Source organism: Fulmarus glacialis, unplaced genomic scaffold, assembly GCF_000690835.1.
Source record: "Fulmarus glacialis isolate BGI_N327 unplaced genomic scaffold, ASM69083v1 scaffold41896, whole genome shotgun sequence".
In the NCBI taxonomy this organism is placed as follows: Eukaryota; Metazoa; Chordata; class Aves; order Procellariiformes; family Procellariidae; genus Fulmarus; species Fulmarus glacialis.
Window position 1 is genome coordinate 9,450 of NW_009217002.1, and position 16,929 is coordinate 26,378.

The following is a 16,929-nucleotide window of genomic DNA, read 5'->3' on the forward strand; positions in this document are numbered from 1 at the left end:
CTCTGTTTCGCAAGACCTGCAAGGAGAGAAAGCGAGAGCCCCATGAGCTCCTGCCCACAGGGTCAGCAGGGCAAGCAGCAGGGGCTGGTGAAAACAGCACCCAGAACGAACAGAAATCCCCACAGCCAATGACTGGGCACACAGTTCTCAAACTGGTCTTTTCCAGGATCACAGGTAAACCCCCATCAAGGCGTAGGCACCTTCATCTTAAGATTTCATTTAAAATGTCTATCTCTGGCTACTTCAACTTTCAAGAAATCCCAGGGCCTGGAGACCTGGGAGTGGCTTGAGAGCCTGCAAAAAGCTTCACACAGCTCAGAAGCATAGGCAGCACCTGCCGGCAGCGTAGGCTGGTGACAGTGCTTTGAAAGCTGTCAGACATGTAGGCGAGAAGCTCCCCAGGGCATCCCCTACATGGAACAGGGATGTGGCTATAGAGATATGTACCCCAGAGACCTTTAACAACACGTGAGAAGGCTACGAACAGCTTCAAGATCAGCTCTCAAAGTCAGACAGGTCAATTTTGCTCCTGGCAGAAGCAAAATTCTGCAACTGTTGCAAAAACTTAACTCAGGTTTTAAATATTTCCCTGCCATGAACATCCTTCTGGTCTCCACCAGGAGGGGAACAAGTTGTTTGAAAGGGCTCCCAGCACAGACACAACAGGAGCCTACAAAGAGCCCACCATGCTTTGTGCCGGATATAATTTGATGTCAAGAGCAAAGTGGCTGCAGGAGGGAGAAAAGGCGGCATGGGGGCTCACAGAGATGTTGCAGGCAGCCCCCCAAGGCTGGATGCCCAGTAGCCGGCCATCAAGGCCTCACGCAAGTAGCCAATATGCTGAAGACTACAACACAAGAGCCAGCAGCTGAAGGCTGAGACACAATCACACTCCACGCAAATCAGGGGGATTTACTTACTGAATCAACAGTTTCATGTTGTGAGAACCCCACAGGGGCAATGCCGTAGATGCACACAGCAAGGATGGTGATGAGCGAATGCACAAAGGTGACCCAGTAAGTGAAGAAAGGCCTGGATGGAGGGAAAGGGAAAAGATCAGAGGCAGAAACCCAGGCACATTACATCCAGTCACAGAACACAGGAGGAAAGCTGCTATTTTTCCCCAGGGACCTTGGCAGAATCTGGGGTACAGGGCCAGGATCACCTAGGGATGCACAAGACTGGAGGCAATGACCTAAGGCCTTGCTGGCAGACAGACCCTGTTTACTCTGACTCCCCCATTACACTGGGCAAGCCACCCTTTCCCAAGAAAACATCCATGACAACACATAAGCCTGATGCCAAAGCGTGCTGTGTGTCTGGAATAATAACTTTAGGGGAATGATCAGAGGCAGGGATACCTGAGCCTTCCTGTTCATCATAGGACAGTGGTGGTGGGGCAGAGATCTGCAGTGCCTCCAGGTAGCAGAGATACAGACACCCAAAGCAACTTGAGGAGCAGGGTGTGCTCCCAGCGCACGGTGATGCTAACATGCTGCTCTCTGCTGCAGTTTGCACTGTACTTCAGGGATACAGACTGGGGGGTCTTAGCAGCAGGTTTCACCCAACCACCCCGAGGCAGCAACCTGAGTCACCAAGGGGCAACAGCAATCACTCACTCCCTAGTTTTGTTGGGACCCCTTCTATGACTGCAGCTCTCACCTGTGATCGTCCATGTCCTCAATCTGCCGCTTAACATAGCTGTCGATGCGCTTGCGGTATGTACGGTTTGTCAGCTTCCCCACCATACCCAGGCCATACGGCCTCTTCTCCTTGGCGAAGAGCTTCCTGACAGGGACGGCGATGCGCTGGCCACGCTTCTGTGGGCTGACACTCACCACCTCCTGCCGCAAGCGGACCTTGGGCTGTGCCAGGGCCCCATCCTTTTGCTTCCTCCAGCCTCGCTCTAGTGGACTGCAATAAAAAGCAGGACAGCAATGGTTTCCTTCTCCATGGCACAGCAATGGGGACCAGCCCTTCCCTGGTCTTTGGTGTCAGCAGACCCTCTGTCTGTCCCACCACAGCTGGGCTGAGCAGCAGCTCATGGCAGACAAGGTGCCCTGAAGTGGAAGCTGTATTTCAAAGAGTTACACAGCGCCAGTTGATGAAAGCACAGGACTACACGCAGAAGGTGGCACAAGGCAGCTGTGCCAAACTAAGCCCCATTGACGAGGAGCTCCCAAGGCTTTAAAGAAGTGTTTCAGCAACAGGCTAAAATGGGGAGGCTGCAGCTGGGCACATCTGCAGCCTCATGCACATCTATTTCCTCTTCTACTTCATTCCTCTTACTCTGCTATGAAACTGAAGTGTAGTTTAGCCCAGCAGTGGAAATCCCCACCCTTGAAGCACTTTACTGTGATTGGACTGGCAAGTCAAACCCCCATGCCCACCAAATCGGACAGAGGAGAAGAGCAGGAATCCAAGCAGCTTCCCAGACCAAGAAAGTGACACTGTCACATGCTGCAAGCTGTGCCAGTTACCTCTCACGATCTGTCTTCCATTCCTCCCTTTATTTGCACCGATGCATGCAGAGAATGAGAGAGAACAACAAAACTAGGCTTCAACAACACAATAAAAATCCCAAGCATTACTGTCTAAAGGAAGGCTTTTTTACCAAAATGGAGTATGTGATGAACGTTGCACAAGCTACTGGTGAATAGTACCTGCTTTGTAAGTCTCCATCGTATTCAAATGTTTTTTGTATGTCTTTGCTCTTAAATAGCAGTCTGGAGGTCAGGTCTGCAGCATTCAGACCCTGACCAAAAAAAAAATCCTACCTACCATTTCACCCTTACTCACTGCCTAGCACTGTACTAGGCATGTCCCTGCCATGCGCTCTTGTCTAGTTTACCTCCTCTGGCTTCCTAAACGACCCCCTTTGCACAAAGACAATGGTTATCAGAAGTGGTCAGAGAAACCAGCTGGCAAACTTTTTTCTGAAAGATCACCAGAGCATTTGGAGAGATCATGACAGCTCTGAAGTATGGACAAGGAACAGGATGAGGGAGAATCTGAACCTCTTTAGCAAAAACCACTGCTGTCAAACTTTAGCTATTTTCAATATTGCACCTTGCAGAAGATGCATTTTTATAAAGCTGAAAGTCCCAACTTCCTCTTGGGAAGTCCTTCTCCAACAGAAAGAGCAGATTCCACTGCAGCCTGCTCTTGCCCCAAGAGTTCAAGTGGTTTCTGTGTTACGGACGTGCTGTTTCCCAATATTTCCGGTGCTGGGCTATCAGCCTATGCCAAAATAAACACCTGGCCACCTAAAAGGACACCCGACTATGATTCTGATAACAGTTCTCTGAAGTGTGAAAGCAATGTATTTTCCTCAATCAATAGAACTATTTAAGGAGATCCAAATGGAGCCAAGAAAACTGAGACCGTCTCAGAGGAGTGACAACAAACTCCCACCATTTGCTGCTTCCACTTATGTTAAGACTGAGTCAAGTTCTTGGAAACACTTGAAGGGAAAGCGCCAACACAGCAAGATGGGCCGTGAGCAGCAGAACCACAACAAGGACCTCCCTGTCTGCTCCATGTTCACACCCAGCGGAGCTCTCTGCTGGGGTGAGCTGCCAGCTAAGCTAGAGCTGACTCGGAAACGACACAGAGCAATTACTCAGTACCAGTTACTCAGGTGGAAAAAATCTAGGCATACAATACAGTACCACCCACATATTTGTAGGGCTCTCTGCATCGGTGCCACGCCTTTCTCTCGTTTCGAGTGAGGAATGTAGCCCAGCTCGACACTCAGCAATGCTTCACACCGTTCCTTGGAGCAAGACAACAGCTCCTGGTGACTGTGGCAATGGCAACAGTCTTCTCATCTTTGCTACATTCTCTATAGCCGAAGGCTGGGCCCCCAGCATCCTCACAGCTGATTTAAAGCGTCTTTTGTTTCCTCAAGGCATGATACAGTCTCCAAAATGCATCACGTGAGGCTGGAAGTTGCTGGAGAGACTGCAGAGGTAGCCTCAGAGTCACCTTTCACATGCCTGGGTAGCTGGGGCAGGAGATCTTAAGCTGGGTTTAAAGAAAACCCATCACTGCACTGCTCTTTGAGCTCTGCACCCACAGCACTCAGATCTTGGCTTCCCCCATGCAGGAGGTCCCACTCTGAATGGGTTCGCCACCCCATGTTAGGCTTTGGCAGCTTCCAGGAAGATACTCACAGTAGCAAGTGGCTTCTTTCAAGCTCATTTTTGTCCAAGGCACCTCCTGTGAGATCTGTCTGATCCTGAGGTTTCACCTCAGCATCTTTGATTGCAGCTTCCGATGGCGACTCGAACACTTCATCCGGATAAGTAGAGAGCTCCTCATGAAGGACTCCTTCCTGGGCAGAGAAACAGAATTCCCCTCAGAAGAAGCCAGCATCACATTTGAGACACCAGCCGGGCAGAAAGCAGTGCTGCTTTCTGCAACGCACAGTCCTGCCAGACCTAGAGTCTCACACTGCCTCTGGGGCCAGTACCACACCACAGCCCTGCCCCTCACCCGAGCGAAGAAAGAAGTATCGAGCTCATCTGGAAAATCCACCGTGTCCTCCTCAAGGAAACTTGCTGGGGTGAAGCTGCGCCGCTGAGCTCTCCTCAGGGTGCTGTCCCTCACAGAGCGCCCCTGTAGCCAGAGAAAGTGGCATCAAGTCACTGCCAGAAACCTGAACCCCAGGCACATGCAGAGCCACCCCAGCCAGCACACACAGAGACCAAGTGCTGAGCTGGTTCACGCTCATGTGTGGAGCACAGCGGACCTGCTGATGTGCGACAACCTCCTGGTGAGACTCACAGGTGTTACCCCACTTCTCAATCCACAGTGCCCACTTCCCGTGTGGGTGAGGCTTGCAATGTGCTTCTCTACCACGTATTGTACAATGTCTCTGACCAAACCGCAGTGGTGGTACTGGACACAGCAAAAAGGTCACTGGACCCAGGAGAGCAGACACGTGGCAGGATGAAGAGACTTGCAATAGTAAGAGCCTCTCGTACTTCTTCCATGACTGCTGACCACGTGTAGATGGACCGCCCAGAGGTCCAGGCAGGCTGAACTGGTCCTGCTGGAACACTCTGAGGCTGCTGGCTGTGGGAATCAAAGCCCCCAGGCCAATAAAGGGAAAGCAAGACCTGTACCAAAACCTAGCCATCATCCCTGCTTCTTTCAAATCCTGCCTCCTAGACACATGGCTGAAACAGAACAGAAGATGGCTTGGTTTCTTCCCCTACACCACTGCTCTCCCCCATCCTCTCTGCTCAGCAGCTCCTTCCCTCTCACCCTTCTCTCAGGGCAGAGCCCCATCCTGCCGCCAGACTGGTCCCTGCCCTCCCACAGACAGTACCTTCACCAAAGCTGCAGCTGCTCGGAAACTCATTTTGGCAACAGACTCCCGTTTCCGCCGTCGTGGGAGGCGATTGAACCCTGAGCGTGAGCTGGTGAAGGAGCAGAGCGACGTGGCGCCTGGCGTGATCGGTGTGTGGGGGATGCTGCAGCCATCATTATCATCAGCCATACGGAAAGCTCGGCCGCGGGCCAAGGGGTCTATGATCTGCCGAGAGAAGAAGCCATTCAGTCCATTCACCCCCAAACCCTTCCCTACCACGTCCTCCTCCCTCCAAGCAAGCATCTTGAGACCATGACGGTGGCCTGGCTCCTGGGATTGACCAAGAACCAGGCTGGACAGACCAACAAGCAATTCTACAATAGGGAGATACAGAATAACCTGTTGCAAGCTAAGCCCTAGTTGTAAGCCTCAAACCTAAGTCCTCAAGCCTCTCCCCCTGCCCTTTTTTTTTTTTTCTTCTTTTTTTTTTTTCCTTTTTCTTTTGTTGGTATTGACTATTTTCACCCAGAATGTTCCTGACGTTCACAGGAGACTCCAAACCTCCTTCAGCCCTTCCTAAGCTCTTGGTTTCATTCATCTCCTGTGCCATTGAGCTCTACAGTCAGAGAATGTGCTGTCTGAACAGGAGTTTGAGAAATCCCTGAAAACAGCCATGCTCTTCCTCCAGCTAGTTTCCTTTCTGATACTGGACAGCCCAGGACTTAAACAGTATTCTGTTGAAGCTTAACTGTATATTTACATCTGCTTCCATTAATTAAGTTATAACAGCTGGAAAAAGCAGACAAGCTTCCGGGAGCTGCAAGTCCTTCTTTGGGACTCTTCAGGCCAAAGCTCTCACTTCTTCCAAACATACGAATCAACCTAATGAAAATATTGCCTTCAGCTACAAACTTGCCTCTGTCCTTACATCATCACAGCTGTGGTTTCCATAAGACTTCTATGCTTTATCCTAATGTTTTACGAGCTTTTTTTAATCCACGGTTGCACACTCAACAGGAAGCTTTATAGGCTTACACCTACTGATATCATGTTCTGATTTAATGTAGCCCACATAGAGCCCAACAATACTTCTAAGTCTCCTGTGACCAAAGACTAACTGCAAGACACTTCAGCTAGTAAGAGAACAGGAAAGAGCACAACAAGGTGAAACTTGATTGAAAGATGCACAATATTCTCCTCTGCTTCAGTGATGCAGCCAGGCTTCAGGTCACAGACTAACCTGCTTTGGAAGGAATTTGTTCCCCCACTTGCCCAGGTTGCAGTGGTGCTCACTAATGCACAGTAATCAACCACATCGATTACTATCGCTGAATGGAGCAAAGGGAAGAGGTGGGATGTTGTGGGTTAGTTCTGAAGTGCTGGTAACTGGATGTTCTTGACTCCCCTGGGGTCACACTTGAAGGTAGTGAGTAGGGGGCTACCAGATGCCCTTTGCAGGCACTCAAAACCGTTTCTTTCTGAGGACCCATGAGCAGAGCTTTAGTGCCGCCGATGCAAGAGACACTTTTCAAAGTCCTAAAACATAACCAGGCTTCTATGAGGACAGTAGCTGTGCTACTGCCTGCATTCTGCTTGGGACAAAGATCCACTAGGCAAGTGTCCTGAGTGATACCAGGCCTGTTACTGTATATTTGGATCCAGGATACTGGCCACTCTGTGCACAACAGAATTTTGTCCTTGAAAATGGCAGCAAAAAGCCCAAGCTGAGAGCTTTTGGACATGCTGCACCCATCTAATCACCACCATAGTCACAACACGACAAACACGTCTCTGAGCCTATCACCAAAACATCTGAGAGATCTCAGCCAACAAGAAAGGCTGTTGAAGGAGGGAGTCTGCCAAACTGTATCTGAGACTTGAGAAGTGTCTAAGCGTGGAGCCCAGACATGTTCAGGCAAAACTAAGCCCGCAGATAGGTCACAGCTGCCAAAGTGGTAAAGACACCGTGCAGGAAACTCACGATGGCCTTGACTCTGTCCCAGGTTACTCACCTTTTGCATGCCCAGCTGGCAGGGTCCGACATAGAGCGGAGGAGGAGTCTCTGTGCTTGTTAGAGAAATATTGTCCTGACTGGGCAAGTCCATTTCCCGGATGACCTGAGGTTTCAGCTTCCCATACCGCAGGCTGCAGTGGCGGAGGCTCTTTCTCTGCCATTTCTGAGTAGCGTCGCTGTCTTTGCTCACCCCAAACCAGTCCGCTGTGCCTCTGAAAGATGCCAGCATACAAGTGCAAAGAAGCATTATGTTTGCTTGGACTACGCAAATGAGAAGACAAAAACCCTGACGGTCACTTCCAGCCCACCCCAACTCAAAGACAGGCAGAACTCTTCCCCACGAGCACCTCGCAGCCTGTCCTCAGCTTGTTTTAGCAACCTGACAGATGCTGGCCAGAAATGTTCAACCATCAACAGCATTCTGTCTCTTAAGACAGAGGAAAAATGACAGGAGAGATTCACTGTGTGTAAAGGATGGTTTGCTCTGAGTTTTTCGAAAAAGAAAGAAAAAGAGATGGAACAGAAATTCAGAAAAGAACTTGGTGAAAGGTGTGGGGTTTTTTTTTTTCTTTAAAAAACATCTATTGAAAACACTTACCATCTTCAGGCCAGCTCTAGGTCCCCATTGTGGGATTGTACTGTTTCATGGCTCTGTAGCTTCTCCTGAGAGCCACCAGAATGTTCTCTCCTAGCCTCCCCCCACACTCTCAGGATATCCCTAACTTCTCCATCTCATGCTGCAGGGTTTCTATCCTCCTCAATGGTAACATTAATGGCAAATGTTTGCTGTGGTCCTGATCTCTGCTAAGGCAGACACACACAGTTGTAAGCTGCTGGTTGCAGAAGTAGGAGCGCAAGGTTGCAGCCATGAGGTAGGTTTGCTGCTAAGTGGCTGCTGTCACAGAAGAGCATGGATCAGAAGCAAAATCCCAAGGAAGGCAGAGAGGGATCAGCATAAGTCAGACTTAACAACCTACTTCAAATACTGCAGGACAGCTGGTACCCTAAACCTACAAAGATCATCGCAGCCCTGCCAAGCCTTTCCCACTGCCGTTAATCCTTCCTCAGAAGATGACAAGCTGTGTCAGTTTACAGTTGTCTGGCCCAGGTGTCGAAACCTGAAAGTCCTTCAAAGCCAAACCCGAAACCCTGGCCTCAGACCCCCTGCTCAGGGGTAGGACTCCCAGCTGCTGAGAAGCAAGACCTCACAGATCACAAAGGGAGTATTAAAACATACACCGGGTTAAATCTCGAATTAGGTCACACAGGGGAACTGAGTCAGTGCACCGGAGACAGGAAACTAGTCCTGTGTTTTGCACCCTACCAAGCAAAAATACCATCAACCAACAGGTGAAGGTGTCCTGCCACCACGTAAAAAGATGTGAATTTGAAACCCACAGCCTTTCCAGCTAAAACCTCCAGATGCAAACCACCATGCGTTGCCCTCAGCCTTTTCCGTTCTCCCAACGATCCAGAACAGACCCTTCAGCAGGCGTGAGATCACGTGGGCCATTGCTAGATCTCACCTGACCTCACTGACCCAAACATCTCCAAATGCCTCCAGCGAGTCCACAGGGGCCAGACCCCAGAGACGGGGCTACGCGCATGTCTCAGGGCACTGCTCTGCTCCCATGGACCCACATCTCGTCAGAGCAATCTTTGTCTCCGTTCAGAGCGGAAGGGCCTAGGGTCAGCACCTGGCCTGACAGACAAACCAAGCCTATAGCGCAGAGGTAATGCTCTGGCCATGCAGATGCACAGGCACAACACACGCCACAAAACAGTCTTACAACTCGGAGGGCTTCTTACAGACTGACGTAACCAGTATTTCAACACCAAGGTGACCTTGGGTGACAAGCCTGTACATGGGGTCTCTCCTCAAATGGAGAGGACTGAGAGTCTTTTGTGCCCATACGAGCCTGCTGATGAATGGCCCATTGCGCCAACAGCAGCGCCTCAGAGCCCTCTGAAACTGTGCTCTCGCTAGCCTGGAAGGACAAGCAACACCACAGCTGTTTTGCACTGCGAGGACCACTCCTGAACTGCCAGAGACCACTACTGGTCCAGGGCCAGGGTAAAGAGCTACTCTCTGATCATAGTCAAGATAGTCCAGAAGAGCTGACTACAGAGTTTAGAGTATCTGGAGCGCCCTGGGAAGATGCTGAACGCCCTACAGACTCCCTGGAGCACTGTAACAGCAACGAACCAACGTCAGAGGTCAGCTCTCGCTCTTCTGCCGCCTTGAGCTAACCAGCCCTGAAAGCCCAAGACCAAACGCAAGCAGTCGCCAGGTGGACACAGTGCCAGGGTCACATCTGGCCAAGGGTAGCAGTGAGGAGGTAGGACAGGAATGGAATCCTGGGCATTAGGTCCAGTCCCTGCCACACACAAAGTCACATAGTCTGTTTGATTTAAAAGTTTACTGAGCTCCAGCCTCGGGGTGGTGGTCGATGGGCCATTGTGCCCTGGACTCCCGGAGTGGCTCATCTCCTTGGTGCTAAGTAAATGAAGACCTCCACCTCAAAAAGAAGACAGTCACATTTCGATTAGAAAAAGCCATGATGTCAACAGGGAAAGATGCTCTATTCCATTCACCGGCTTCTGAGCCCCGTCTGGATCAACATGACTAGCATCTATTCGGTGCTGCTTCCTCTCCTTCCCCTTCTGCCCCAAGGAGGCTTCAGGGCCAACATATGCATACGCCACATGTTGCATTGATGCTAGTGAAGGCAGGCTGCGCTATAGCTGCCCTGGGGAGATATTCCAGCTACGGTGAACACCAGGAGGTTGACAGCTTGTTAGGAAAGGCAGGAGGGAGTGAGGCTGGTGGGTGGACAGCTTGTTAGTCCATGCTACTTATTGACAGCTGCCTACATGTTTAGTAGGAGTGACAATTGTTTTTTGTTAGAAGCACACATTAACTTTCTCACTCCCGCCTGTTTGTAGGCCTCCTGGCCAGCCCTGGGAAGGCAACGTGGTCCCAGCAACAGCCAGAATCTGTGCAGTTCACAACAGCCCTTGCACACACATGCAGGGGTGGGTTTCACACTCAGTGCTACCAGTACCTGAAAAACGATCGGGGCAGGGACTGCCGCTTTCTCAGGGAACTCCTGCCCACCCGGTGCCCATGAACGGGCAGGGTCTGACTCCTTTGAAACCGTACCTGTCTGCTGCAAAGAAAAGAGAGCTGAAGGGAAGGAGGCTGCAGGGCTGTGGAAGGGAGCAGCAACCTGCATCCAACACCTCCCCGACTCCTTCTGTAGCCCCATCGGCAGCAGTTGTGCCACACCGGCACATGACAGCGGCCTCCAGCTGAGAGTGTGACCTAAGAGAAACAACCAAACTCAAGCCACACACCATCATCTTTGAACGCAGGAGGCTGCTGAATCCTTTTGGTGCATCCTTTTGGTGCAGACATAGACCTGTTGGAGCGGGTCCAGAGGAGGGCCACAAAAATGACCAGGGGGATGGAACGCCTCTCCTGTGAAGAAAGGCTGAGAGAGTTGGGGTTGTTCAGCCTGGAGAAGAGAAGGCTTCGGGGAGACCTTACTGTGGACTTTTAGTACTTAAAGGGGACTTATAAGAAAGATGGGGACAGACTTTTTAGCAGGGCCTATTGTGACAGGACAAGGGGTGATGGTTTTAATCTAAAAGAGGGGAGATTTAGACTAGTTTTAAGGAGGACATTTTTTACAACGAGGGTGGTGAAACACCAGAACAGGTTGCCCAGAGAGGTGGTAGATGCCCCATCCCTGGAAACATTCAAGGTCAGGTTGGACGGGGCTCTGAGCAACCTGATCTCGTTGAAGATCTAGTCCAACCCCGTGGCAGGGGGGTTGGACTAGATGACCTTTAAAGGTCCCTTCCAATCCAAACTACTCTATGATCGTATCTGAACCTCTGATGTCCGTCTCCTGTTGCTCTTGAAGATACCAGGGATATTGCAATCCCCCTCAAGCCCCAGACCTCTGTGATCTGCCTTATTCTGCCCAGTTGCCCAGCTACAGATCCCACTGGCTAGCTTTGGACACCGGTGTGTGAAACCATGGAGGTGTCAGCAGGCCAAGATATGATCTGCTTAGATAAAAGTGTCTGATGCCACTGGAAGTGCCCTGGGCCCATTCTGGTTGACCCTGGCAGGATCTTGCCTGGTGCACAAGTCTATCTGTGCCACATCTGCTGCCTTGCATGGACATCTCAGACACCCTGGGAGACTGGAAGTGGTGTTAGATGCCTATACCCAGGCACATGAATCACTCCGATGCCATGTTCTGGACCACACAGGCTTGACCTTAGGCTCACACTTGATCTGTATCCTCCAAGCCCCAGGAAATAAGATGGTGTGGAGTCCTGCTGCCAGAACAGTTTCACATTCTGTGCATCCTGGGGGCTTGTGTTAAGCAGAAAACCTGGCAGTCAGCCTCCCTGGACTCACAAAACAAGTCCCCAAGACACCTTTATGGATGCATGGTCTTCAATTCTCCATTGCATCCCTAGCTCTGCTAAACGGAGTGCAGGTTTTTAGGCCTTTCCTTGGTACGTTCCAGTTCCCTGTCCTTGTTTCTGATCCACTTATTTCATACTTCCATTGCTAGTGTCACGTCATGTCACGTGTGCATCTCCTGCAGTTCTGCCCCTTGGAAAGTCCTTCCCACTGCTACACCTGCTCTCCTACCCACACCTCACAGCGCTCTGTAGAAGTCGCCCACAAGCTGCGAGTCCTCCAGGAGGAAGAGACTTGACCACCCCCGTGCTGCACCACCGCCTGCATGAGACAACTCAGCACTGCAAAATAGCATTGAACCCCCCCACATACATACTCCGAGCAGGAGACTCCCAGGACTTCCAAAACCATTTGTGCACCTCTGGGCCACTCCCTGTGGGACCGCATGTACTCCCAAGGTACAAAATGCCTACACAGACCATTAAGCACAGGCAGGGACGCAGCCACCAACCTGAGCCTTGGCACTTCCATTACAGCCTGGGCAGGCAAAAGGAAGACATGTCACAGGGCCTGTTGGTGTAATGGCCACACGTGTCTGCCTATTGCCCCGATGCTAGGCAGGACATTAGCATCTTCCTCCCTGTGTGGGAGCTTCACCACCACTGTCCAGCACTCCTTCTTTGCTCACTGTAGCTTCATATGTCTTGTCTGTCTTATAGGGTAGTAGCACTGGGGGCAAATTTGTTCCCACAGCACCAATGTGGTTTGCAGTTCCCCAACCTCTCCACCCCCCACACAAGCTGCATGTTGTGAGGACCTCCGGGAGAGAAGGTTACCCTGACCCTCCCACACAGTGCTGCTTGTCAGGGCCTCTGCAGCATTCTCCCAGGATATCCCCTTATCCTTGCCTAATTGTCCTGGCAAGGAGCGCGACAAGGGCAGGGAGGTGAGGGAAGAAGCAGTCTAGGTGTGCAAGGACAGCCTCAGGCAGGCCCAGAAGCTGCCCACAGCCCTGAAGAGAGCAGACACTGCTTCATGGCTCAGCTCTCCTAACCTCGCAAGAAACAGGATCACAGAGAGCTGCTGTGGGAGAGCTTCACCACCAAGGCAGCTGGGGAACATCTGAGGCAAAGGAAAACAGTGCGTGGGAGGTCAGTCTCTCCCATGGCTGGAAAGTTGCTTCTTTGTGAGTGGGCGAAGCCTGGCTGGCTGAAAGTGCCCCTGACCTGTGGAGCTCCAGGGATGCTCCTGGGATCCAGGCAGGCCTGAAACACTGCCAGGGATACAAGCCAGGCATCTCAGGAGAGCAGCTGGGAGAGCCACTCCCTTTGGACAAACTGGGATAGGCCTTTGCCATGGGGAGGGAAGGAGCATCCAGCTGTGTGGCCGTGTCTCAGAGACCCTTGGGTCATGGGGACAAGTGATAACCCTCTGTGCAGGCATGGGGGACAGGACCGTAGCAGCCTCTCCCTACTCTCCATCACCCCCCACAACCATCTCAAGGACCTGCCAATGAGCTAGTGCTAGGAGCCAAGCTGCTGAGAGCCTTGGACTGCTCAGGATGGGCTTCTGCCTGCCCCAGCAATCATATGCTCTCAGATACCGCACCAAAGCAAGCCCAGCAGACCACATCGTACCGTCTCAGCTAAACATCAGGGCCTGAGGTATCCTGTTACTCAAAAACAGCCAGCTCCCCAGGGCATGGGGGCAGTGAAAATTTGTCTCCAAGTGGCAAGAACCGTTCATTGTCCTGATCACCACAATCTTCCTCCCAGCACTTGTCTCCTCACTTACTAAAGACAGGCTATATAGCACCACTGGGCTTATATATTGGGGACCTATCTGCACCCACCCTCTTCTGCAACCTCATGATAGATAACAAGGGAGACAACCTAATCCTGCCTTGACAGCATGTCACTTAAGTGCCAAGCAATGGGACAAGCAGAGGACCATAAATCCACAAATAAAGGATGGCAATGGATGGCAGAATCCACTAAAGCAGGCTCCATGAACTCAGTGTCTCACCTCTTGATGGTCTGGGTGATTGAGGTCTGTCGTTGTAGCACCGGTCTCCTCACTTCATTAGGCAAGGAGGGCACACGGGTGTTGTCGGCAGGCATGCTCACACTTCGCAGAAAGGCCTGACGTCTTGTTGGCTGCAAAGAAAAAGCAGGAGGGGAGTCAGTGTTCTCATAGTGATGCTCTATAAAGCCAGCCAGTCAGGTTGTGAAACATTTAGTTAGCAATTCAACAGCCGCCCAACACCCCAACCACAAGCTGGATGCATGTGGTTGGGCAGCAAAAATCAGGCTAACAAGGACTGTGTTTATGTTAGCCAGGAAAGGCTCTGCAGAACAGAACAGTTAGCATCAAGGACACAGCATCTGCGTGTTGCGGTGGGTCTCAGTTCAGACTGGCTCTAGCCTGGCCCATGGACCAATGTCCATTTGTAGATGGGGTGTATTACCTGAGCTCCTGCAACATATCCTCCTGGCTTTTTTCTAGCCAGAAGGAACCCAGATCACACACTCCTAGACCACTCCACAAGGTGAACAGAAGCACAGTAAGCGAGATTTGCTTCATAAGTGACTCTGGATCTGCATTAAAAGCCTGCAAGAGCTGTGGGTGGGTCTATGCTGTAGCTGCTGCCTGGTGCAGGCTAAGCAAGCTGGGAAAGCCACATCAGCTTTGTTCATAACCTAATTGTCTGGACACTCAGGTCTGAAAGCTCCTGGCATGTCTTGGCTGAATGTCACCTACCAAATATGACACAACTCACCAGACTGTTCTCAGCTCATACAACTGCCTCCCCAGGGCTGCTCTGGATTAATTTTTCATCAGCTTGGCAGAGACACCATCTCCCATTTGTAAAATGCTAAGCAGACTGTCCCTCTGGCAAGTGGAGCTCTGATCAACTGTTTCTCTGGTCAGACCCTGCCTCTGCTTCAAGACTACTTGTTACTCCAGCCCCTCTAGCCCAGAAAGCTAATAATTTCCACTAATCTTAACATTTTTGTTATGTTTTAAGTGAAAACAATGCATAGATACTCAGGTTATAAGCCAAAGGAACCCATTATGCACTCTTATCCTGACAGCCTGCGCTGCGCACACTGGACCTCCAGAGAACATCACCTCCACAAGCTTCCATCGTCAGCACAGAGTGTCTCTCCAGAAGGTGCCCAGCTGGATTTAGAGATTTCAGGTAAGAGAACATCCATCAAAGCCTTAAATAAATGATTTGGAAGGTTTCAACCTGCACTGTTAAAACCCTGCATTCCACTTCTAATCCCCGCAGACTGAACCCTGATCACTTTCCTTCCAAGGGAAGACCAGGACCAAGATTTATCTGCCAGAAGTTGTCACATAACTGAAGTGCATTTTAGTCCCTGGATCAAAGAATGGCAAAGAGGCCAGTCTTTGCTATTCCAAGCTCAACATAAGTTCCCTCTTAAGACAAACTGTCCTCAGCTCCCCTCCAGGGAAGCTATATAACCCGCCATTTCTCTGATGGCTAAACCATTCTTTCACATAAGCAACTGAACCCAGGCACTGCACCCCACCCATGGAGCTGGGCAGTAAGAACCCTCCGGCTCTGCCTTTGCTGCAGGCAGTCTCTGTTCCTGCAGTAAGGTCACACAAGCAGCCAGCAATCATCCTACCCGGGTCTCACCCGTACACAAGAGTTTTTGCCATCTTGTAGCAGAAATTCCTGTTATTCTTCCTATTCCCAGCACAAATACAGATGTTTTACTCTCATACTTTGCACAGTTCCTATTAACCTATCACCCCATCTCTACTTCACCACTCTTCAATGTTACTTATTTCTCATCCCACATGATTTTCTTATGTTCCTCATGCTGGTAACAGCTTTGTGTTGCCAGTAACTGTTCTTTCTCTGCTGTTACTGATGAAAGCCTGTCATTACCTTGGCTATTCACAAGTCAGATCCATTCCCCGCTCATTTCAGTGTGAGCTCCAGCACTTCCAGGCCCGCATGTTTGTCTAGGAACCCTTCACTCCTCCAGTCCCCTTAAGAAATGCTTGTTTGAATACCTCACTCCCACATCCCCCAGCCAGGACACTTTTCACAATCCCCACATCCAAACATCACATCCACTGATCTGAGCACATCAGCAACCCACCCTCATCCCTCCCACATCCCCTTCAAGGGGGAGTTAATTACTGATCATAAATTTACCCAATGGCTCTGTCCCTTCTCACGCGGCCTCGTGACCTGCCATCACACGCTGCCTTTCTCTCAGCCAGGACTGCCGGAGACCACAGGCACAGGCATGCTCTCAGCGCAGTGGGGCTCTGCACACCCCCTCCATGGCTCCGCAGACCCTCCCTCCTACCCCCAGCCTCTGTACCTGCACAGGCTGGGGCTCTTCTGGCACCGACACGGGCACCGGCACCGGGATGTCCAGTTTTAACCATGGTGGCTTCTTCCGCTGTAAACTGCTCGTGCTGTCGTGTCGTGCCTCCGACATCGTCCCACGTTTGTCCTTAGGCCTAGGAGAGGGGAGAAATCACAGTCAGAAGGGAGCCAGGCTCATCCCTGACATGGTACATGCCCGCAGGGCCAAGCAGAGGGCCCTTCTCCAGGCTGTGACTGATGGGACCCAAGCTCCACATTGGATGACTTCCCAAGGTTCTCCTGAGGGTTCAGGTGTCACAGCTTGTGTCCGCCCTGGTCAGCCAGGACCAGACACTCGAGGAGACGGCGTGTTTCTAAGGCACGTAGGACCTCCAGCCAGGTGCCAGAGACCACAGTCACAAGTTTGAGAGTCACCTCCCATTAAGATTTTTGCTGAGACTACTGTGAGGTCCAGATTCCTTAAGAACCAGTCATGAATTAAATCTTAATGAGATCTGGATCCAGTCCAACCAGCTAAGTAACTGCAGTACCAAAAGCCACTGACCTCCCTCTAAAAACAGCTTATGACTCACACAGGCACCCTTGCCCACCCAAAGCCAAGCGCCACACTTTCCTACCTAACTACTACTTAGCAATTAGCAAGTGGTCATTTCTCATTGCTGGTTCTAATCTCTTTTAAATGTAGTCATTTTCTAGAAACACGACATAGTGCACAGAGTAATATAAGTATAGCATGAACGTTAGAGAACTGGCACTAATCCTGAACTAAGAGCGGT

At 50.9% G+C, this 16,929-nt stretch overlaps 1 protein-coding gene across 1 annotated transcript in view; it reads right to left on the reverse strand.

Annotated features, from left to right (window-relative positions):
• Window positions 1-16,265, reverse strand: part of RHBDF1 (rhomboid 5 homolog 1 (Drosophila)) — a 22,339-nt gene extending 6,074 nt beyond the window's left edge. Inside the window, exons 1-8 of the mRNA XM_009579504.1 lie at window positions 16,179-16,265; window positions 13,801-13,964; window positions 7,330-7,543; window positions 5,336-5,542; window positions 4,498-4,620; window positions 4,176-4,336; window positions 1,663-1,914; window positions 921-1,032 (exon numbers count right to left, since the gene is read on the reverse strand). Of these exons, the coding sequence (XP_009577799.1) occupies window positions 921-1,032; window positions 1,663-1,914; window positions 4,176-4,336; window positions 4,498-4,620; window positions 5,336-5,542; window positions 7,330-7,543; window positions 13,801-13,964; window positions 16,179-16,265 (1,320 nt within the window). The remainder of the gene's footprint in view (window positions 1-920; window positions 1,033-1,662; window positions 1,915-4,175; window positions 4,337-4,497; window positions 4,621-5,335; window positions 5,543-7,329; window positions 7,544-13,800; window positions 13,965-16,178) is intronic.
• Between the last annotated feature and the right edge of the window lie 664 nt (window positions 16,266-16,929).